This window comes from Dipodomys merriami, unplaced genomic scaffold, assembly GCF_024711535.1.
Source record: "Dipodomys merriami isolate MVZ:Mamm:240054 unplaced genomic scaffold, mDipMer1.0.p SCAF_2, whole genome shotgun sequence".
Taxonomy (NCBI): domain Eukaryota; kingdom Metazoa; phylum Chordata; class Mammalia; order Rodentia; family Heteromyidae; genus Dipodomys; species Dipodomys merriami.
This window is the reverse complement of record NW_027203381.1, coordinates 29,695,777-29,720,234: the sequence shown is the minus strand read 5'-3', so window position 1 is coordinate 29,720,234 and position 24,458 is coordinate 29,695,777. Positions and strand designations below refer to the sequence as shown.

Genomic DNA, 24,458 nt, shown 5'->3' with positions numbered 1-24,458 from the left:
TCCAAAAAGTAGCAAGTGGTCAAATCTAAATCTCAAGCTAAGTTAAAATAGGAGGTTTCCGGTGGGGTCGGGGCAGGAGCCTGGGAGCCCGGGACCAGGGCGTCCCTGAACTCAGGAGCCGGAGGAGGGCCCGTCCTGGAAGGGCGGGTGACGGTGAGACCTGGCCAAAACCAGGAAGGCGGAGAATAGGATCCACGCGCTGATTGGGTGTCTGTGGGGAAAAGGGCAGAGGAAGAATAAAACTCACGGCGCTGATTGGGTGTGTGTGAGTGAGGGGCGGGGAGGACGGAGTCTCCCTGGACTCGCGAGAGGAGAGCGGCGGGGGTACACTTCCGGTCTTTGTGGTTTGCCGCTCGGGGTCGGCGGCTGGCGCCCTGGCAACTCTTGGGTTTCGCGGTGAGGGACGCGGGCCCGGACGCAGAGGGAGGGGACGGCAGGGTGGGTGCCCGACCTGGCGCGGGGTGGAGGAGCCGCACTCCTGGGTCTGCGGTCCATCCCGGCCTCTCGGGCGGGAGCGCGGTCCTCCCCGCCGGGCCCTCCCTGAGAGCTACTGCGCCTAGCCGGGGTGTAAAGTAGGAAGCCCGAGTATGCTAATGAGTATGCTAATGAGTATGCTAATTAGCCCCTGAAGCTCTCCGTGGTGCTGGGAGGCAGTTCCACTGTTTGTCCTGCTGATTACACTGAGGGGCACTTGCTCCTGTGGATAGACCCCCCCCATCCAAAAATTCAGACGTTCGGGCTATATCACAGAATTGAATACAGAACTCTCAAGTGCCGTATTGCGTTTGTGAAATAGTCTCTTCCCAGAATACTCTTCAGCTCTTGAGGACTGAAGTTGGCCCTTTTGCATCTTTTAGTTTTACAATATCTAGCCTGCTTTGAACGGATAGTAGGAGTTTTACAGTTATTTCTTGCTTTATGCCTCAAGCAGGTTCACTCATGAGCAACAAGCATTCTTTTAACCTAATGCACATGCAGGACAGAGCAATACTAAGTTCCTCTGTTTGTTGAAGAAATATTTGGTCACTAAATGTGACCAAATGGCTTATGTTCCACATTACTTCGTTTAAATCAACTCATTTAATTTTAGAGTGTGTGGGGAGGGGGGATTGGGACTTGAACTCAGGTTTTTCAGCTCTTTATTGGCCTTTTCACTCGAGGTTGGCACTCTTAACTTTTAAGCCACATCTCGCTTCCAGCTTTTTGCTGTTTAATTCGAGAAAAGAATCTCATGGACTTTGGTTGGATTCACACTATGATCCCCAAATTCTAACATACTGAGTAGCTAGGAATTAGACACCAGTACCCAGCTAATTTGAGTTTTTAAAAATGTTTTATTACTGCCCTAAGGGAAAATCAATACCTGCTATCAATAGGAGATAACTAAAAATAAGACTTGTAAAGTTGATGTTATTGAATTCTAGCTGGATATCATTATTACCCATGGAAGCCTGGATCAGAGGCCTCTATTTTAAAGTTCTGCAAGTTTTACATATATGTTAAAGGCACATTTTTCTCCTTGATGTGATCAAAATTGAAAGATAATTCACCCTGTGCCTCATGCCTGTAATTCTAGCTACTCAGGAGGCTGAGATCTGAGGATCTTGATTCGAAGCCAGCCCTGGCAAGAAACTCTGTGGGACTCTTATCTCCAATAAACTACTCAGAAAAAGCCAAAAGTGGAGCTCTGACTTAAGTGGCAGGGCATTAGTCTTGAGCAAAAGGCTCAGGGACAGTACCCTGAGTTCAAGCCCCAGGACTGGCACACACACACACCCACCAAAAAAAAAAGAAAGATAATTTAAAAAGGTAATAATCTAGGTGATTCACGTTCATAATTTCTAACAGTGATAGGAATTACAAGTAAGGCGAATGTTTTTAGTTTGACACTAGATTGCTATTTAGTGATAGTCCCAAATTTGCTTCTTTCAATGTTATTGGTTTATTATAAGACTTTTAGAGAATTTTTTTCCTGCCAAAAGTTAACAGAGCTTTTATATTCTACAGGAAAGAAAAGATTACTCAAATCTCCAGCACAGAACCAGTTGTACTGAACTTCTTCTTAAGCTGCTTCAGCCCACAATGGCTGTGGAATCCAGAGCAATTTCAACTCAGGATCATCAGGAACAAGGATTACTACTGGTGAAAATAGAAGATGGCTTTTCCTGGAGCCATACATTTAAACAGAATGGAAGCACCGAATCCTGCCAAGAATTGTTTCGCCGGCAGTTCAGGAAGTTTTGCTACCATGAGACACCTGGGCCTCGGGAGGCTCTGGGCCGACTCCAGGAGCTTTGCTATCAGTGGCTAATGCCAGAGTTGCATACCAAGGAACAGATCCTAGACCTACTGGTGCTAGAGCAGTTTCTGAGCATTCTGCCCGAGGAGCTGCAGATATGGGTACAGCAACATAGTCCAAGAAGTGGAGAGGAAGCTGTGACCCTGTTGGAGGATTTGGAGAGAGAGTTTGATGATCCAGGGCAACAGGTAGGAACAGATTGAAGTGATATAGGAAAAGGAATTTATAGCCGAGAGTGAGCATGTAGTATACCAACAGTAGGTTGCATAGCTATATGTCTGTAATAAACCATATTCCTGGTGTAATGATGGAGACATAGCTGTCTGTGCCCTTAAATGGGTTTTTTTGGTCCCTATCCTTCATTTGTGAAGGTGGCCAATCTAGTTTTTCTTTTTTAAAACTATCTTGTAATTGTACAAAGGAATTTCAGTTTAAGAAATCAGTTTAGGAAGATTTGTAATGCATTTTGATAATCATGTTTTTCTAATTTCAGGTCCCAACTAGTCCACAGGGACCAGCGGTGCCATGGAGGGATTTGACATATCTCAGAGCATCCAAGGAGTCAGAAAATATCCAGCTCCAGCTCCAGCCTCTGAAGACACAGTTGAAGTCCTGGAAACCTTGCCGTTCCTCCAAAAGTGGTGAGGAATAGAAACTTACCAGAGAACTCCTATCACTTAGGGTTCTGGTTTTGAGGATGCAGAATTAATTACATTTGCAAGCTTGCCACATGCGAGCATCACTTTCATTCATCAGAACCAGAGTTGCTTGCTTCAGCAGCTTTGTGTGCAGCAGACCTCTAATGGGTTGCAGCCAGTTGTTCTTGTGACAGTTTCCCCTCTCATTCATTCACTTATTTAATCATCTTTTCCCTAGTTAGTGAGTACTAAAATGTCTAATGCCATGGTAAGCACTGAGACTCCATCCTGAAGAAATTTTCAGTTCGAGGTGAATATATTACAGTAGGCACTAGTTAGTATGAGAACACATAGAGTAGCGCCTAACCCAATCAGAAAGACAAAAGGAAGAGACACCTAAGACTTGGAAGATAAATAGGAAGAAGCCAGATAAATGGGTGGAAGGAATGGCCAAGCAAAGAATGGCCACATAGTTCTAGGAGAGAATATACCCATTCTGGAAATTGTAGGAAATTTTGTTTGAGGTGAGGAGATAATTGATTTAAAAAAAAAAAAAAAAAAGAGTAGTAAGAGAGAAACTAAAGTTGCAAAAATACATTTACTCAATGCAGAGGGGTGCAATTTTGGACAAGGGAGTGATGTGGTTAGATTTTTAGAACTTGGCTGCAGAGTGGAAAGTGGATTTGAGGAAGGCAGGACACTGAGCCACTTGTTATCAAGGTGGCCACAGTGAATAAATCAGCACGTGTTTTGGGGGAGGGTGGGAGAGGTCAAAGCTCAATCCCATTCCTCAGTGGTAAAAGTACATTTCAATATCTAGTCATCGTTAAAAAGCAGAGAGTGAGAAAGGGGTGCCACACTATTGATACCTCAGGTAATAGTGGTACTGTTTTCATGTAAAAGGAGAAACACAAGGACAGACAAAGCATCTGATGATATGTGAGGATGTTTTAGTTTGAAGTATTTTTATGCTTTTAAAATAGTCACAGTAAAATATTAGTCATTATTGAAACTAGTACATTGAAAGTTTGTAAAGTGAGGACATGCGAGAGCCTCGAACAGAATCAGGAACACCTGTGTTCCAAGTGTGATTAGGAACCCAGTCCATGAAGGATCAGCCATAGAAATGAGACAAACATGTGAATATATATAAAGGAAAGTGTGGACCTCACACTTACGGCTTCAAAAGGCCAAATAAGTAAGATCCAGAAGGTATGCATTGGGTTACAAAGTTGTGATGTTAGTGGAAGCAGTGTGGCTTACATGGAGGGTAAGGTAGAAACTAGACTGCAGAATGGGAAGGTGTGCAGATAACCCTTTCTGTTGCACTGAGCTTGATTTTTTTTTAAGGGGGAAATTTGAACTTATTTAAATGCTGAAAAGCAATAATCTAGAAAGAGGTTGAAAATAATAGAAGATACTTAATCAATTGAAGTCTTAAAGGAGGCAAGAAGGATGAAATTCAAAGTTTAGATATAGGTTTTAGTTATAGCATCTATTTTGGCCAGTTGAAGGGAAGATAGTTACACTGACATCTTTATAGGTAAACCTCTGTGTTTTCTACCATGTTGAAAGTGAATACTGAGCCAATCACAGTGTAGACCTGTAATTCCAGCTACTTGAGCAGCTAAGGTAGGAGGATCTCATAAGCCCAGGAGTACCAAAGCCTGGGTACTCATAAGCCTGGGTAACATACTGAGACCTTGTTTAAAAAAAAAAAAAAGAGGTGAATATTGAAAGACAGGAGAAATATAAAATCTGATTTTCCCCCTTTTTTGCTAGTTATCATTTCAGATTGTGAGAAAAATGAAACAGCAAGTAACATCATTTCAGAAGAAAAATCACAGGAACTCTGTCAGGAAGCTTCATTTGGAGGAGGTGATGGGCAGGAAAGCAGTTTAGAGTGGCAGCAAGCAAGTGCTACACGGGAAAAGTTAAGAAGATCCCCTCCCCATGGGGGCAGCTTCAGTCAAGTGATCTTCACACACAAATCTTTAGGAAAGAAAGACCATGATGATGAACCCCAAAGATTCTTGATTCTAAGTGCAAACTCTATAACGTGTCAGAAGGTTCCTGCAGAAGAAAGACCTTATAGATGTGATGTCTGTGGGCACAGCTTCAAGCAGCATTCCTCTCTCACTCAGCATCAAAGAATCCATACTGGAGAAAAGCCCTACAAGTGTAACCAGTGTGGAAAGGCCTTTAGTTTGAGGTCATATCTGATTATTCACCAGCGAATTCATAGTGGTGAGAAAGCATATGAATGCAGTGAATGTGGGAAAGCCTTCAATCAGAGCTCAGCTCTCATTAGACATCGGAAAATTCATACTGGTGAAAAAGCTTGTAAATGTAATGAGTGTGGCAAAGCATTCAGTCAAAGTTCATATCTCATTATACATCAAAGAATTCACACTGGTGAGAAGCCCTACGAATGTAAGGAATGTGGGAAAACTTTTAGCCAGAGCTCAAAGCTTATTAGACATCAGCGAATTCATACAGGAGAGAGACCTTATGAATGTAATGAATGTGGGAAAGCTTTTAGGCAGAGCTCAGAGCTGATTACTCATCAGAGAATACACAGTGGAGAGAAGCCCTATGAATGTAGTGAATGTGGGAAAGCCTTCAGTCTGAGCTCCAACCTCATCAGGCATCAGAGAATTCACAGTGGAGAGGAACCTTACCAGTGTAACGAATGTGGCAAAACCTTCAAAAGGAGCTCAGCCCTCGTTCAGCATCAGAGGATCCATTCTGGGGATGAAGCTTATATATGTAATGAATGTGGGAAGACTTTCAGGCACAGATCAGTTCTCCTGCGCCATCAGAGGGTCCATACTGTAAATAATTTGTGAATATGATGTTTGTTTAAATACTTCTGTCAGATTTTTCTCTTTTAGAGCAGGTGACTTTGGAGCAACAGTTCAAGGTAGTTCACAACTACGACAAGGTAGTTCTTGAGTCACCTAACTTCGTTTACGCATCACTTCCTAATGCTACTACAAATCATCCATTGAAGATTTTCCTTGTGACTTATCAGGATAACATGGGAGACTCTGATCCCAGCTTTCTCTTAACTGTTGGAATACTCAGGAAATAGCAAAAAGCGGTCATGGAACATCAAAACCTCATTTTTTGAGAATGTTATGAAAGGGCATGATGCTATAGGCTCTGTCACTGCATCTGATAGTCTAGTGTGCCAGGTTTGAGAGAGAATGTAGACAGCCGGAGGGACGTTTCCTCAGGAACTCAAAAACAGTGACGCGCAACAAGAAAGATAGGGAAAACGTTTTATCAAGTCTGTTGAGCATGGGGCAAGCTAGAAATAAGGCACAAGAAGAATTTGTCCAGTGATTTTTATTTTGGCCAGCTTTGGGGTTTGAACTAAGTGCCTGGGTACTGTCCCCAAGCTCTTTTGCTTAGCCTAGGCCTCTACAAATTGAGCCACAGCTTCACTTTCAGTTTTTTAGTGGTTAATTGGAGATTAAGAGTCTCCCATACTTTCCTGCTTGGGCTGGCTTTGAACCATGACCCTCAGATCTCTCAGCCTCCTGAGTAGCTAGGATTACAGGCATGAGCCACTGGTGCCTGGCTTCAATGATTCTTTTATTAACACCTGCTTTGCATCAAAGATTAAGGATACAATGGGAAACAAGACCTAATTCTGCAGTCAGGAAATGAACCTAACATGGTCAAGGCTATGTGGCTAAGGGTATTCCTTAAGCACTTTCCTCATTTCCTTATCCAAGAAGTTAAGAAAGAAAATTGCTGAAAGAGGATAGGCCAAAAGACACTGTTCCCAGTGAAGGAATAACAAAGCCCAGGAAGAAAGTTCTGGCCTTTCTAGTTGTTGAAATGGGGGTCATGTTTATAACAAACACGGTTATATCCCTGAGATGGCCAATGTATGGGCATGCACTAACTTAAGAATGGCATGCCGGGTATTGGTGGCTCACCCCTGTAATCCTAGCTACTCAGGAGGCAGAGATCTGAGGATCATAGTTCAGAGCCAGCCCAGGCAAGAAAGTCCATGAAACTCTTACCTCCAATAAACCACCAGAATACCGGAAGTGGCACTGTAGCTCAAGTGGTAGAACACTCACTTTGAGCTGAAGAGTTGAGGGATGGCACCCAGGCCCAGAGTTCAAGACCCATGAACTACGGGGAAAAAAAAGTGGCAGGATATAACTGGATGCTGGTGACTCACACCTGTAATCCTAGCTACTCAGGAGGCTGAGATCCCAGGATCATGGTTCAAAGCCAGCCTGAGTAAGAAAGTCTGTGAGATTCTTATCTCCAGTTAACTACCAGAAAACTGAAAGTGGTGCTGTGGCTCAGAGTGGTAGAGCACTACCCTTGCGCAAAAAAGCTAAGGGATAGCTCCCAGGCCCTGAGTTCAAGCCCCACAACCAACAACAACAAAAAAAGGTGGGAAACCTAAATGTCCAGTGTGGTGAGAATATGAAATAAGAAAAAGTATTATTTGGAAAATATGGCAAAAGATAACAAAATAGAGCTACTCAGCTCATTTTCTTTGTTTTCTACAGGGAAACACCCAAGCTGCAATGAGTAAGGTGTTAATGTAGGAATTGATACATTGTAAAAGGAAAATGGTTTCTATAGAGAGATCTTAGATCAGTAAGAAGTACATGCTAAGGGCTTTGTATATATGCATTAATTATTTCACTACAGTGCATATTTTCTGGATGAGGAAGTAAGGTTAATGGTCATAGCTAAAAGCTACTGTGTGCAAAGCTTCAATTTATAACCCTACTTTGGAACCACTTTATTCAGTTTCCCTGTGAAAAGCTTCCAACAGAAAAACTTGTATTTGGCTTGGAGTATATTTTTCAATCCTCAGTATTGAAAATTTAAGTCTATGAAAGAAAGCCAAGCTCATCATCACAGAAGAGTTACAGGTGTGAACCTCTGGTGCCTGGCTAAAACATATTTAAGATTAGGGAAGTGGGCTGGGGATGTAGCTTAGTGGTATACTAGCATGTGTGATGCACTTGTTTAATTTTCTGAACCAAAAAATAAAGCCCAGGATAGTTGAGGAAATAAAAACACTTGCTTTCCTGAACATCTCTGTCCTTTCCAAGTCTGTGTAGCAAACGAAACTCTGAACCTCAATTTCATCATTGATCAAATGACACTGGCAGACTTAACCCATCTCATGTAGGATTAAGAGAATCCTCTACAAGTGGGGCCATGACTCAAAGTGGTAGAACACTAGCCTTGAGTAAAAAGAGCTCAGAGACAGCAACCAGGCCCTGAGTTCAGGCCCCACAAATGACCAAAAAAAAAAAAAAATCCTGTACAAATTCAAAGATGCATTGTATTTATAAAATGCCATGTTGAATGGAATGGCAACTCCTTTGTACAAGAGATTATACATTTTTTAAATAGGGAAAAAAATCCGCTAAATTCTAAATCCCTGTGCAAAAGTCACAGCCTTGAAGTGGTCAAAACTATAATCTTGAATTGCTTTTCCATAAATTTAGCCAAAGCAAGGCACCTCACAACTCAGGTTAAAGGCTCTCTTACAGTTGCTTCAGAATTCTGCAAGTATGAAATGAAAGGGGCTTCAATATAAGCTGGATATCCAAGGAATTTTTTCTCATTCACTGTGAAAGGATTAAAAAGCATTATGTCAGCCAGGTGCTGGTAGCTCATGCCATAATTGTAGCTACTCAGGAGGCTGAAATCTGAGGATCATGTTTCGAAGCCAGCCAAGGCAGGAAAGTCCATGAGACTTTTATCCAATTAACCTCAGAAAACTAGAAATGGAGGTGTGTCTCAAAGTGCTCTAGCCTTGGGACAGTGCTTGGGCCCTGATTCCAAGCTCTCTCTCTCTCTCTCTCTCTCTCTCTCTCTCTCTCTCTCTCTCTCTCTCTCTCTCTCTCTCTCTCTCTCTCTCTCTCTCTCTCTCTCTCTCTCTCTCTGTCACACACACACACACACACACACAAAGCATTATGTCCATATGAAATCTTGTACCAGAATGTTCATAACAGCTTTATTTGCAATAGTAAGAAAAAGACTGGAAACAACCCAAATTAGTGTTTTGTGAAATGAAAGGTTAGTACAGCTGGAAAAGGCTGTGGACCTGACCACCTGCTAGGGTTAAGGCAATGACAACTTTCTTTGCTACATCCAAGTGTGAAAATGGAACAGTGAAGCTTGTTAAGATTGGTCTGGAGGGAGTGGGAGAGAGGGAGTTTAATCAAGGTACATTTTGTAAGTGAATGAATGGACAAATCAAAATGGGACCCTTGTATACTAATTGATGCTAACCAAAATATAAAATAAAAAATAACCCAAATGCCCATCAACTACCCATCACATTGTGATCACTACACACAAGTTTTTATTCAGCAACCCAAAGGGATGAACTATTGATACAGCAATAATGACAAATCTCAAGGTTTCTCTCAATGAAAGAAGACTGGCCTAAATAAACAAATATGTTTAATTCCACCTCAATAAGTCAACAAGTACAATAGATCACTAGCAGGTGAGAGGGGGAAGGAACTGTATGAGGAAACGTAAGAGTTGATAGATGTGCACACTTCCGTGGTGATGGTTTCATGTCTGAGTGTGAGAACATCAAATTACAGCCTTTAGACATTAGATGTTTATGTCAGGGCTTGGACGCAAGGCCTGAGCACTGTTCCTGAGCTTTTGCGCCTGTCCGGACCCACAGGACTTCAACAAGGGCAGTGAACCTAAGCGAGAAGGAATGAAGGGACAAGAGACACGAAGAAGGACAGCAAGACAAGGATTCTGATCAAGCTGCCAATTTTTATTTTTCACACAAGGGTATTTATATGCTTGGAATAAGGAAGCTTTTTCATTGGCTGAAGCAGCAGCAGGGTGCTTGCTTAGGGCAAGGTGAAAAGGTGGTCGTTAGTAGCTGCAGGGTGTTTACTTGGGGCAAGGTGAAAAGGTGGGATTCTGTAAACTCAGCCTCAAGATGTTCCAGTGAGATAGTTGGCTCCCAACATGGGCCCAGGCCAGGGCTCACAGCTCCACTTACAGTTTTCTGATGATTGATTGCAGATAAGCGTCTCCTAAGCCTCCTGAGCAGCTAGGCACCCAGCTAAAACTTCTTAAAAAATAAAAATAAAAAGCACTCCCATTCGCCAGGACTCCAGAGTCAGCGGGAAGAAAGAATGGAAGCTCAGCTGCCAATCACCCTCCCTGAGGGCCTGCCGCAGCCACCGGCATGGGCAGGGTTAACTCCCCGGGCACACCCCCTCCCTCGCGCATGCGCAGTAACCACCCCAAGCTCAGCGCTGGACCCGAGGCTGCCGAAGCCCGGGCATCCCGCGGGAACGCTGGGCGGGCAGCCGGAGCCCACCTGGAGGTACGCGTGTTGACCCCCGGGGGCGGGGAGGGGGGCGCCGGCCACTTCCCCACGGGCGATCGGTCCTTGGCCTATTGTGCTGGTGGCAGCCGGTCCCCCGCGGCCTAGGCCTTGGGCTGCAGGGGAGGAGGACGGGCGTGTCTGCAGAGGTGCAGGTGGCACCACCCAGTGTGCGCCCGTCCGCGCCGCCGATCGGGCTGCTGGACTGTGGTTTGTGGGTGAGGCGCGGGGAAGGCCGGCGTGCGGGCGCCCCCGGCCGGCAAGCCTGGGAATGACAGACACACCTGCCCGCCCCCCAGCTGCCCCGCCTGGACGTTCCCTCACCCCCTCCCCGCTCCGTCCCTAGCCCCCACACTTTGTCTGAACAACTCTCCACTAGAAAGGAGTTGATGAGGGCAACTCGTGGAGGAGGGGGGGAAAGTTGAGTAACTTGGAAATGAGCCGTTTCGTGTTTTCCCCCTCGCCTTCTTGTGCAGGTGGAGGCCGTCTCTCTGTAAGGAGTCCCGTCTCCAGTCTGCACAGGGATTCTCGTCTGAGCCCACAGATGGCCAGTTGCCTCCAGGTCCCTGGCCCTCTGGTACACAAGGAATTGGAAGTTCTCCAGAGGTGCCCTGAGGCGTCCACCTGCAGCCCATGGAGATCCAGTTCGAGTACGAGTCTCAGGAACACCAACTTCGGACAGGTGAGGAGCAGTGTGTTGTGTACTACTCCAGGGTCTCAGGGAGAGAATGTCTTTGTGTCTTCAAATGATATCAATCTTCTTCATTGCCTATGCACTCACTCTGCTAAGTAGTAGTATTTGTGTAGTGCTTGGAACATAGTTGTATGTCTTTGAATTCTAGCAACCACATTTTTATTCGGTTCCTTCCTCTCCTTCTCCGTCTGTCTTTGGTGATACTGGGGCTTGCTCTCAGGGCCTCACACTTGCTGGCTGGCACTTACAGCCCTGTTTGGTTTTCTGCTAGTTATTTTGGAGATGAAGGCTCCTAGACTTTTCTACCCAGGTTGACTTTGAACTTTGATCCTCAGCTTCCTGACCAAAGCAATCACATGACCAATTCCAGATCATTATAAAAGAGAATGACACAAAGATACTGATATTGAGAGGCTTCTTTTTTTTAATTGTGAAAATACTGTACAGAGGGGTTACAATTACATGGGCAAGATAATGAGTACATTTCTTTTTTTTTTTGTAGTTAAAATACCATCATTTATTTCTAGGGGCAAACACATTTTGTGTGAAACCTAAATGAAAAAAATAACACATTATATACAAAGCTTTGGCTTACAATAGTGAACACTTAAGTTTGCATGTACAGTGGTGTTGCAGGGTTATTCAGGTTTATGGAAGTCCATCTTTTTGATGAACTTGATATGATGAAATTACCTAACCATACATAACCATATATATATATATATATATATATATATATATATATGTACACACGTATGTATTTATATATTAAGTGACATGTAAATAAAAATAAATATTTACACTGAATAAATTTAGTGAACCGATACTTTTCCGAAAGAATTATTTTACCTGAACCAATTCATGTCTTAAAGTCTCCAATGCTATATTACACTTACATGGTTGCTGATCCTCTTCAGCTTTTTTTTTTTATTTTAATAGTTTCATTTTTATTTAATTTTTTGTGTGTGAAAATACTGTACAGAGGGGTTACAATTACATGGGCAAGATAATGAGTACATTTCTTATCAAGCATTGTAGCCTCCTCCTTTGTTTCCCCTTCCCATCCCTTCCCATCCTCCCCGCCCCCCCATCCTCCCCAGCCCCTCCCCCCACCAAAGTTGTGAAGTTCATTTTTGACATAACACTTGTACATCTCATTGTTGCAATGGGTCCACCTGTATCCCTATTTAAATGATTTGTTTTTCCCCTTCCCCTCCACAAATTATACCGACATCCCATACAGTGAAAGCAGGGGTTATACTGTTGGGGAGGGACATACAAAGCAACAAAGAAATCATCTTATAAATGTGTTAGAAACAATCGCATGAAAGAAAAAAAAACATTTGAATACATATCTTAGGGTTCATTTCCCTAACGTCACCTTATCTGACATTTTCTGCTTGACTCAGACATATACTGGATATTACAAATAAGGGAAACCATAGGACCTATGTTTCTTTGGGCCTGGCTTACTTCACTTAATATAATTTTTTCCAAGCCTTTCCATTTCCTAACAAATGGGGCAATGTCATTTTTTTTGATAGAGGCATAGAATTTCATTGTGTAGATAGACCACATTTTCTTGATCGATTCATCTACTGCGGGGCATCTGGGTTGGTTCCATATCTTAGCTATAGTAAATAGTGCTGCAATAAACATAGTCGTGCTGGTAGCTTTAGTGTGGTCTTGTTTGTAAACATTTGGGTAAATGCCCAAAAGTGGGATTGCTGGTCATAGGGGAGCTCTATGTGGAGTCTTTTGAGGAACCTCCATACTACTTTCCAAAGTGGTTGAACAAGTTTACACTCCCACCAACAATGCAATAGGGTTCCCTTCTGTCCACATCCCCTCCAGCATCTGTTGTTATTAGAGTTCTTGAGAGGCTTCTTTGAGGTCCATTCCTTCTATAAGAAATACCACAGGCTTGTCACCTGGGCAGATAGGTTCACATATACCTAAACGCATATACTCAGAAGGCAGAAATGGGGAGGATTGTGATTTGAGGCAAACTTTAGCAAAAAGTCAGCAGTACCCTGACCCTGTCTCAACTAATAAGCCAGACATATGTAGGAGACATAGATAGATGGATTCCAGCCCCAGGCAAAAAGCTGGAGAATACTGGAAAAATCACTAAGGGCTGGGGTGTGCTCAAAATGAAAAGACTAGCAATCAGATTACTATACTCCCAATACATCAGGAAAATCAACATCTGAGACTGCCCTTTCTTTGCTAGTTGATCTAGAGTTACTTCATCTCCTATTAAAACCCTAGAATTGAATTACCTCTGGTGTTCTTCATATTAATTAATTGAATTAATATAGTCTAGCTGTGAGAACCAGAGGCACTGGAAGCCCCCCCCTTGCTGTTGTCACCCCACTGGGGGCGCACCTAGAGAGAGAGAGAAAGAGACTGACTGGGTGTTGCAAGAGAGGTGGGAGAGAAGGAGACACAACAGGAAAGAGATAGCTCCTGGAGCAGAGCAGTGCCCAAAGGAGAACCCAGGCCCACGGAGATGCCTGAGGAGACAGTGCCAACAGAGAGGCCTGCAGAATGCTCTGTGGAGAGCAGAGAGGCCTGTGAAGAGCCAAGAGGCCTACAGACAGTGACAAGGCATATGGAGAGGCCCACAGAGATCTGAAAGGCCTGCGGAGAGGTGGAGAGGCCTGTGGAAACTTGCCCCCTTGAACGTTGCAGCTGTTCCTAGTTCTGAGGTAACCCAGGACAGGACAGTTGCAGACCAACTAATAAAACTCCTTTGTCACCTTTAACCAAGGCTCTGTGGATTTTCTCACTCCCAGGTCATTATATAACTAATAATTAGTACAGTATAACTAAATGTGCTGTAACTAAGGTATTATAATTTACTGACTACATATATTGTATATATATATATATCACTTTTAATTGTGCATTTTAATGAGTTTTAACATATTTAATATGCTCACTATAATCATTTATACTCCCTTCTTCCTCTCCCCCACTCCCCCCCTACACACAAGAGTTCCTTATTAGTCATTCTAGTCTATCTCCATTCCTAGGTACCACTTGATTTCTGTCACCATTTACTTGGTTCAGATTCCCTAACATTTTGTATAGATGGAATCATACTTTTGTATACCAGCAGTCTTCAATCTGATTTTGGGGGGTTTTTTTTGGGGGGGGGGCAGTCATGGAGCCTGAACTCTGGACCTGGGCGCTGTCCCTCAGCTCTTCAGTTCAAGGCTAGCACTCTACCTCTTGAGCCACAGCGCCACTTCTGGCTTTTTTTTTTCTGCTTATGTGGTGCTAAGGAATCGAACCCAGAGCCTCAAGCATGCAAGGCAAGTGCTCTACCACTGAGCCACCTTCCCAGCCCATGTTTTTTTTTTAATATATATTCATCCATATTTTGTTTTTATTTTCTTTTGGCAGTCCTTGATGATTACACTCAAGTCCTCAGCCTTGTACCACTGTACCACTTGAGGTTCACCCACAGTCTTCATGTTGCTTTATCAGTAATTTTTTCTTAATTGTTGACTAATATTCCATTGTTTAGCTCTATAACAACTTTGCTTATTGACTCACCCAGTGATGGACATTCAGATTGTTTTTGTTTGGGCTGTTTTTTACTTGTTTGGTTTTTGTTCTGTATTTTCTATCTGCAGTGTATGGGAGTTCCAGTTACTCCACATCCTTTTTTTTTTTTTTTTTTTTTTTCTCGGTCATGGGGCTTGAACTCAGGGCCTGGGTGCTGTCCCTGAGCTTTCTTACTCAAAGCTAGCTCTTTACCACTTTGAGCCAGAACACCACTTCTAGTTTTCTGGTAGTTAATTGGAGATAAGAGTCTCATGGATTTTCCTGCCCAGGCTGGCTTCAAACCTTGATTCTCAGATCTCATCCTCCTGAGTAACTAGGATTACACACATGAGCAGCAGCATTTAGTCAGTCAATACTTTTTATTAAATAAAGGCTGGCCTTTCACCATTCATTATCTTAGCAATTTTGTTGAAGATCAGCTGTACATTTATTTTTATCTGTTCCTACAGACTGTTCTATTTCATTAATGGTTGTTTCTCTCTTTATGGCATTACCACACTGAATGGATTTCTGTAGCTTTAACTTCTCTAATTTTGTTCTTTTTCAAAAGTATTTAAACTTCTTCTTGACTTAACAAAAAATTTTAATGTATTTTTTATTGTTATTGTAAAGATGATATACAGACAGAGGGGTTACAGTTACAGGAGTCAGTTAAAGAATACATTTCTTGGGGGTGGGTGGGAAGGGGTAGGGTGGGGGAGATTGGAAGGGATGGTAAGGGGAAACAAAGGAGGCAACAATGCTTGATAAGAAATGTACTCATTACCTTGTTCATGTAATTGTAACCCCTCTGTACAGTATTTTCACAATAAAAAAAAATAAGAATACATTTCTTTTTGGACAATGTCACCTTTTCCCTCATCCATGACTTTTAAATAAATTTTAGAATCAGTTTGTCAATTTCTACTCCCCCCCCCAAAAAAAAAAGCCAGAGGGACTTTGATGCTGCTCTCAACCAATAAGTCAATTTGTAAAGTATTTTAATAACATTAAATCCTGGCTGGACATTGGTGGCTCACGCCTAGCTACTCAGGAGGCTGAGATTTGAGGATGAGTGTTCAAAGCCATCTGGGGCAGGAAACTTTGTGACACTTTTATCTCCAGTTAACCACTAGAAAAGCAGAAGTGGAACTGTAGCTCAAAGTGGTAGAGTGGCTAGCCTTGGGCTGAATTGCTTAGGGACAGGCCCAGGGACCAAGTTCAAGCCTCATGACTAACAAAAACAAAATCTTGCTATCCACAAATAGTGGTATATTTTCCAATTTATGACGTGTTTTTCAGTTTATCTTGGCAGGATTTTATAATTTTCATTTTATAAATATCACATGTATTTGTAATGCATTTGAAACCTTTCATATCAGGGTACAATTTTTAAATGTTTAAAAATTTTATTATGACTTCATTGCATTTATAGAGAAATACAGTTAGCATTTGTATATTGCTCTAATGAACTCATTTGCAAGTTCCAGCAGCCTTTATAAGATTCTGGATTCTTTTATAAGGTTCTGTGTATGTGATTGATCATTTCTCAGTAAAGACAATTGAGTTTTGTCTTCCCTATTTGTATGTCATAATTACTTTCCATGTTTTATTTCATTGGCTATCAATGTTGAATAGAAGTGGTACAGTGTGGTACAATGTTGAACAAAAGTGATGAAAATGACCATTTGTGCCTTGTTCCTAAAAAATGTATTTAATATTTAATATCAAACTATTTTACCTGTAGATTTTCCTTTGCTTTTTATTGGAGTTGGCAGTTTACATATAACATAACTGATATATTTGGATGTGTTTGTACCAGCTTCTTGTTTATTTTTATTTTAAAACCATCTTTTCGGCCTGTTTTCTCCTTTTGTATGTAATTATACATTATCAGGTATTTGAAGTGTTTTGGGTTTTTTCTTTTATTCATTTTTCTCTATTATATTTTAGTTGTTACTTTGTCATAGTCTTTGTCAAATACAGTTCTACAAGAGAATTAAATCCCAATGTTCTAAATAATGTGTTAAATAAATAATAAATAAATAAATAATGTGTTAATCTCTCTTATTCATCTGTTGTGTTACTATGTACTATCCATGAGAGAATTAAGAAAATCATTTCTTACATTATTTTTTGGTACAAGTGATTGAACCTTTTATATGCTAGGCATATGCTCACCCTTGAGCTATAGCCCCCATTTCTATTTTCTGTTTTGTTGTCTTTTGGACCTATGGTCAAAAAAGGCTGCCTTAGAATTTTAATAGATCCACAGAATGTATTGCTGTTTATTTTAATTTACTACTTCTAGTGTTACTGGTAAAGTTCATTTTTACTCACACACAAGTGACAATACTTGGCAGAAAAGGGTCAGTGAGAAGGAAATCAGGTTTTATTATAATAAACCAACTGCTGGGGAAAGTGGCTGGACTCTTGTCCTGGTGTCCATTTCAAAGAATCCAGGTCTGCAAAAAGGGTATTTATGAGAAGGAGAGAAGGAGAAAGTGGAGAGTGAGCTAATGGACAGGAAAGCTATGTGCTGAGTTGTGTCTCTTATGGAAGAGTGTTTTTTTTTCTCTCATCTGTGATGACCCCTGAGCCATTCTTCAGATAAATACTTTATTTTCATGTAAAGCTAAACTTCCTATTTTTAATTACAGAGCAGGATTAGCAAATCCTTGGTCCATGCTTTGATGCTATTGAAGCCCACCAGCTGGTTCTAGATTTGAAAAACTAAGATTACAGATGAGAAGGTCCAGATCTATATGTTTTCTCTTTGTTCTTCTTTCCTAGGATAATTATGTCTGAAGTAGAGATAGATGGCAGTAGTGGTGAATATCGCAGACACTCAAAGGTGGGGAGGCATCTGTTAAAAGTTTTCCATTTGTGACAATTTTAGTGATACTAATAGGATGCTGGCACTGGCATGACTTTCTGGAACAGGAGGTGTGATGGGCTCCCACAGAATTGAAGGAGGTTTGTGGGCAATTGGTAGTGAACAGGTAGACCAAATTATATGAGCAGTGAAACAATAAATGTTTTTTCTACTTTTATGATTTGATACTTGATGGCATTTGATGACAGGCCAAATGAAGGCAGCATGTTCCAAAGACAGCCATCCAAAAGGTTCCCTGATTGCCATGCACTCTCACCAGTTTAATAACCAGCCTCAAGTTCATCTGATTGCCAACAGCTAGTATATAAAATTCATCCTGGGTGGACAAAGGAGTCCACCAACTTCCAGAAGATAGTTAGAGAGTCATGAGCCTATTGTAAACAGATGACAAGGAATAGAGACTAGGTAAATTATTAGAATTTTGGCTGGTGTGCTTGATAGGAAATACCTAATGTTTAAGGGAAAATAATACAAAATGCTTAGCTGTCTTATCATCTGGCCCTTCCTATAGTCTGTCATTTGAAAGATCAATTTGGCAGTGGTAGTAAGCTCAAACCCCTGAGCAGTGCTCAATAACTCCCAACCATCTACTTGTGACTGTAGCATACTGCTTACCTTACATATGTTAATAAATTGCTTGTTTGTTAGCTCCTATTTAGTCACACTTTCATAAGCATAGTAAACCGATTTCAGTATTACCAGTTCTCCTATGACAATCATATAAAGTATATCTTGTGAATGACTTCTATCCATGATGAATGTGACCTATTACTTGTTGGTTCTTCTTAATTTTCCTCTCAAATGGTAATTTTCCATGTTTTGGAGCAATCCTGTATGGTTATGATATTTGTAGGTAAATACTGAACTGTTCCAATTGAAACAGATGAAGGTACAGAGTATGGATTCTATTTGAAATTTCTTTTTTCTTGTTCCAGATGATGAGACTAAGATCAAGATTGGAGAACCAGCTTCAGAGGAGGAAATTATAGCAGAGCCACTGACGGAAGAGTCTGGCAATACCAGAACAGATCTTCTCCAGGATGATGAATACAGAGAATTCTGTGAACTCGGAAATAAACTGGATGAAGAGGAAGAGAACTTCCTAAACAAAAGACAGCTTAATTGTGATGGATGTGACAAAAGCTTTGCTTGGAGTACAGGCCTTCATAGGCACCAAAGAACCCACTGGGAGAAACCCTATGAATGTGATGAATGTGGAAAAGCCTTTCGTATGAGGTCTGCCCTGGTTCTGCATCAGAGAATTCATACTGGTGAGAAACCCTATCCTTGTCATTGGTGTGTCAGAAGTTTCATTCGGAGCTCAGACCTCATTAAACATCAGCGAGTCCACACAGGTGAAAAACCTTATAAATGTGATGAATGTGGGAAAGCCTTCAGTCAGAGCTCAGATCTCATCATCCATCAGAGAATTCATACAGGAGAAAAGCCCTATCAGTGCAGTCATTGTGGTAAAAGTTTTAGCCAACGCTCTGACCTAGTAAAACATAAGCGAATCCACACTGGAGAGAAGCCTTATACATGTAACCAGTGTAACAGACGCTTTAGTCAGAGTTCTGATGTTATAAAACATCAGCGAATCCACACAGGAGAGAAGCCATATAAGTGTGATGTGTGTGGGAAAGCCTTCAGTCAGAGCTCAGATCTTATTCTACATCAGAGAATCCACACTGGGGAGAGGCCATATCCCTGCAAACTGTGTAATAAAAGCTTTAGTCAGAACTCAGACCTTATTAAACATCTAAGGATTCACACTGGAGAGAAACCCTATAAATGTAATGAATGTGGAAAGGCTTTTAACCAGAGCTCAGTCCTTATTCTACATCAAAGAATTCACACCGGAGAGAAACCTTATCCATGTAATGAATGTAGCAGAACCTTCAGCAGGCTCTCAGATCTTATGAATCATCTGCGAATTCACACTGGTGAGAAACCTTTCCCATGTACTCAGTGCAGTAAAATGTTTAGTCGAAGGTCAGACCTTGTTAAGCATTACAGAATTCACACAGGTGAGAAGCCCTATGAATGTGACGAATGTGGAAAGACTTTCAGTCAGAGCTCCAACCTTATTCTACACCAGAGAATCCACACCGGAGAGAAACCCTATCCATGTCATTATTGCACTAAAAGTTTTAGTCGCCGCTCAGATCTTGTAAAGCATCAAAGAATCCACACTGGTGAGAAACCCTATATGTGTAATGTTTGCCGGAAAAGTTTTAGTCAAAGCTCAGATCTCACTAAACATCACAGAATACACTCTGGTGAAAAGCCCTACCATTGCACTAGTTGTGAGAAAGCCTTCAGTCAGAGTTCTGACCTCATCCTTCATCAGAGGATTCACACTGGAGAAAGGCCGTACCTGTGCATGTGGTGCAACAGGGGCTTCAGTCAGAACTCAGACCTTATCAAACACCAGAGAATCCACACTGGAGAAAAACCGTACGTATGTAACAAGTGTGGGAAGGCATTCAGTCAATGCTCAACACTTATTTTACACCAGAGAACCCACACCGGGGAGAAACCCTATTCATGTGGTCAGTGTGGCAAAAGCTTTAGCCGGCGCTCAGATCTCATTAGCCATCAAAGAATCCACACTGGTGAAAGAACATGTAAACGTTATAGATATGGGGAAACAGTCAGCCTGGACACAGAATTGAATGGACAGCAGAGCAGCCACACTGAAGACAAACTCTTCCAGTGTGTTCAGTGTGATAGGTGTTTTAGCCAACTCTCTGATCTTCTTGATCATGAAAATCTCCATGCTGAGGAAGACAATCTAACTGAGATGGGTGTGGGGAAACCTTTATAGTGTGTGCACCAGCATTATTCAGGACCAGAGATAACCATACCAGAACAAAAATCTTATGAATGCAATTAAAGAGCGTGAAATAAGGTCTTACATAGTGTTCAACTCATGATACATTTAGAAAACTATGAAGAAAAAAAAAGCAACTTGATTTTTGTTATTCAATGTGTCGGCTTTGGCAGTACTGAAAATTGAGAAAAATACTAAGGAAGAATTCTGGGAGTTGTGGGGAAAACTTCGTTGTTAATAAATTTTTCTCATGAATGTAAGTAAGCAATAGAAAGAAATTCTTGGTTGTGTAAAAGAAACTAGACTTTTATTCAGACACAGTGCACAAGAGGGACATTATATCACAGGAAGGAATGTACAGCAACATTAATATAGGATTTATCAAATTTAAAAAATCAGCATGGAAAAGAGATCTATAAGATTCAGCAGGAAATATGTCCATTTTAGAATCCCAAACCTTTAGTAAGTCCAAATTACCAATTGCGTAAAAAAAGTTATTTTAGAAAATGTGGCTGAGGAATGGTGGCTCTTGCCTGTAATCCGAGCTACTCAGGAGACAGAGATCAGGAAAGTCTTAAGTTTGAGGTCAGCATAGACCCCATCTTAACCATGCCAGAAGCCATAGGTAAGATGATTGCATTCTGAGGCCCACCTTGGGCAAAAACATGAGGCCCTACCTGCAAAACAACTAAATCACAGAAGGGATTAGGATATGACTTAATCAGCATAATGCATTGAGTTCAAGCCCTAGTACTAATGGGTAAGCAGTGTAATCTTGATAAATGAGAATTAGAATCTACAACAGAGGTAGCAAACGAGGCTAGAATTCCTTATATTTGTTTTCCTTTTTTTTCTTTTTGTTTTCTTTCTTTTTGTAGTATTGCTGGAACTCTTTATGTGAAACTTGTATACAATATATAAGCAATGTTACCTTTTCTAATTCCTAGTAGAAATAATTTGTACTTTCCCTTTTTTCTGATCAGTCTGACTATAAATTTGTCAATTTTATTAAGCTTTTTTTTACAAGACAAGTTTGAGTTTAAATAGATTATAGACATTTATTTTTGGTTTTTGTTGATTACTGATGTAATCTTTGTTATTCTTATATGTTTTTACTTTAGGTTTATTGTTGGCCTATCTTTTTTGTTGGTTTGTATCAGTCTTAGGGCTTGAACTCAGGGCCTAGACACTGTCCCTGAGCTTTTTTACCCAAGTGTTAACATTCTAGCTCCATTTCTGGCTCTGTGTGTGTGTGTGTGTGTATCTGTCTGTCTGTGTGTCTCTGTGTCTGTGTCTGTGTGTGTTTAATTGGACATAAGAGTCTCACTTTCGTGCTCATGCAGGCTTCAAACTGAGATCCTTAGATGTTATCTTCTTGAGTAGCTAAGCATGTGCCACAAGCAACTGGCTATTTTATCTTCTTAAGTAGAAGTGATTGAATTGAATTTGTCTCCAAATACAGAGGTAGTATAAGTTTTCCCTTAACTTTAACTGCATTTCATCTATTATTATTGCTATTTTAATATGCTTTATTTTTAGAGCAGTCTGAAAGTACAAAATTGCCCATATCCTTCATATGCATATACATGGATAGTAACTTATCACCCCAAACCCATATTCTTAGGGTTTGCCTTTTATGTTGATGTGATACAGAATAGTTTCACCGCTTTAAGAATTCTCTGTGCTTTACCCAATCATCCCCTAACCTTTGGATCTGATTGCATTGTGTGAACCTATTTTGGACTATTTCGTGGGTCTGTTTATTCTTTGTAGTAAGTCATGATGTCTCACAGTGTTAGTCTTCCAGCTTTTTTCTTCCATGTTGTGTCTTGGTCTTTTGCCTCTCCTTACAAACTTTAGATACATGTTGTCAGTATTCATCAAATAATTTCATTTAGATTGAGATAGACAATCTATACAACAAGTTGAGAACTATCATCTTGATGATACTGGGTTTCTTATCCATGAAAATGGACTATCAGTCAAGTTCTTTGATTCATCAGTTTTGTAGTATTCTTAATATCGATCTTGTACATTTTGTTAAATTTATACGTTTCAGTTTCTAGAGATGTCAGTGTAAGTGCTACTATGCTTTTAATTTCAAATTTAACCTTTTCATTTTTAGTATATTACTTGTAATTTTGTGTGTGTGCTGGTCTTGGGACTTGAATTTGGGGCCTAGGTGCTGGCTCTTAGCTTAATTGCTCAAGGCGAACACTCCAACACTTGAACCACAGCTCTACTTCTGGCTGTTTTTAATTGTTAATTGAAGCTAAGAGTCTCACACACTTTCCTGCCCCCAATAGCTTAGAACCATAATCTTCAGATCTCAGCCGTCCAGTAGCTAGGATAACAGGTGTGAGCCAGCAGGGTCAAGCTCATGACTTCCAATGTCTGCCTGTCAGGCATTATATACTGTGCATTGTTGGATACTAAATATATCAAGATTCAAATACATTGAGCATTGTATGGGATGTGTTTACCTCTGAGGTCTTACATTTTTTTGTCAGTGTTTAGTCTACGGTTCATGTTTTCCTACTTATAAATTAAAACTTGCGCTAGTATTCCGGTACTGCTACTACTACTAGTAGTTGAGTTTCTCAACTTTAGCAACATAGTCATTTGGGATGGGTTGCTGCCTTGTTCTACATAGTAGGATGTTTATCAGCATTTCTTGCCTATATTCAGTAGATGTCAGTAGTGCCTGCTTCATGACCAAAATGTTTGGGGGAGAGGTATGATTTTGAGGATCACTGCTCTTATGTCCTGTAGATTGTGAAGCTTTTCTGAAGAGTTCCAGTGATTTTTTGCTCTAATCCTGGATTTGCCCCTCCAGTCTCAGATACTCAAGGAGGACTTGTAGTACTCTTTCCATGTCATTATCTCCTCTCTGGTATTCATCTCTGCAAAAGCTAAGCCACATTACCCTGGACTCTTTGCTCTCCATCTGCTCCACTGAGACTGACCCCTAAATTTCCTCACCTCCATCTAGATGCACTCTCCAGGTGGTAAACTACTGTTATCCTCACATTTCCTATCTCTATCCTTGCCTTTATTTTGTCCTTTATTTTTTTAGGCAAGTTAGAGTTAACACCTGTATATACCACCTCAGCCTGAAAACTTCAGTTTTGGAATAATAAAGTGTCTGTTTGCTAATTAAGAAAATACAAAAAAGGGGCTGGGAAGGTGGCTCAGTGGTAGAGCGCTTGCCTTGCATGCATGAGGCCCTGGGTTCAATTCCTCAGCACCACATAAGCAAAAAGAAAAAAGCCAGAAATGGTGCTGTGGCTCAAGTGGTAGAGCGCTAGCCTTGAGCTGAAGAGCTGAGGGACAGCGCCCAGGCCCAGAGTTCAGGCCCCATGACTGGACCCAAAAAAAAAAAAAGAAAATACAAAAAAGAAGAAAATATGTGCTAGAGGGTTAGAAGAGTGTATTTCTGAGTAGGTGTGATGACTTCAATCCAGTGGTAAGGTTAACTTTGAGCAGCAGCCCTGGCAGCTGACGGATCTGAAGACAGAAGAAAAGCAAAGAATCCACACCAGCATATTCTTGAGTTATTTTCTATGTCCTAAATATCTGCCTTAACATGTCTATTGAGTGGTGACGCAATTTAGATGGCAGGGACCAGGAGGGTTCCTCTTGAGAAAATGAATCTGATCTGTGTAAGGAAGCAGGTAGAGACTGGTGAATGTTCCAGGTCTAGGAAGAGCAAGTGCAGAGAACCTGATGTAAAAATAATGCTTGTTTTGCTTGAGACAGTAAGGAGGCTGGTGTGCCTGGACCAGAATGAACACGGGTCAAAGATGAGTCTGGAGAGAAAGGAGGAGGGCAGCAGGCAAAGTCAGACCTAGCTGACTACTGGTAAAATACTCTTCCTTTGGGAAAGGAGTGATAACACAAATAAAGTTGAACAAGGTCTCCACCTACTTTCTTTAAGTTCTTAAAATATCTCTTTACATATTTCCTTATTTATGAAGGCAGTAAGTAATAGGATGCGGGGAATCATCCATGCCACCCATGGGTCTGCATTTCTAGTAACATCCTAACATTTTGATGTTCTTCATTGACCTTGACTTATACATATTAAGCCATATACATATAATCAGGGATTGAGCCCCAGCAGCTTTAAGCACAGACTTGAAATAAAATGAAGGTCTCTACCATGTTGAGATGGAAGCCA

At 41.2% G+C, this 24,458-nt stretch overlaps 1 protein-coding gene across 2 annotated transcripts; it reads left to right on the top strand.

Annotated features, from left to right (window-relative positions):
- The first annotated feature begins 319 nt into the window (after window positions 1-319).
- Window positions 320-24,161, top strand: LOC138832042 (zinc finger protein 271-like). 2 transcript variants are annotated; one of them, XM_070029334.1, is made up of 5 exons: window positions 320-396; window positions 2,008-2,487; window positions 2,793-2,940; window positions 4,720-5,772; window positions 18,633-24,161. In XM_070029334.1, the coding sequence occupies exons 2-5, from the start codon at window positions 2,083-2,085 to the stop codon at window positions 20,270-20,272; spliced, it is 3,246 nt and encodes a 1,081-aa protein (XP_069885435.1). In that variant the 5' UTR covers window positions 320-396; window positions 2,008-2,082; the 3' UTR covers window positions 20,273-24,161. The 2 variants fall into 2 exon arrangements, with proteins under 2 accessions (XP_069885435.1, XP_069885434.1); XM_070029333.1 differs by lacking the exons at window positions 320-396; window positions 2,008-2,487; window positions 2,793-2,940; window positions 4,720-5,772 and adding exons at window positions 10,212-10,300; window positions 10,777-10,982 and having other exon boundaries at window positions 18,381-24,161.
- The last annotated feature ends 297 nt before the right edge of the window (window positions 24,162-24,458 follow it).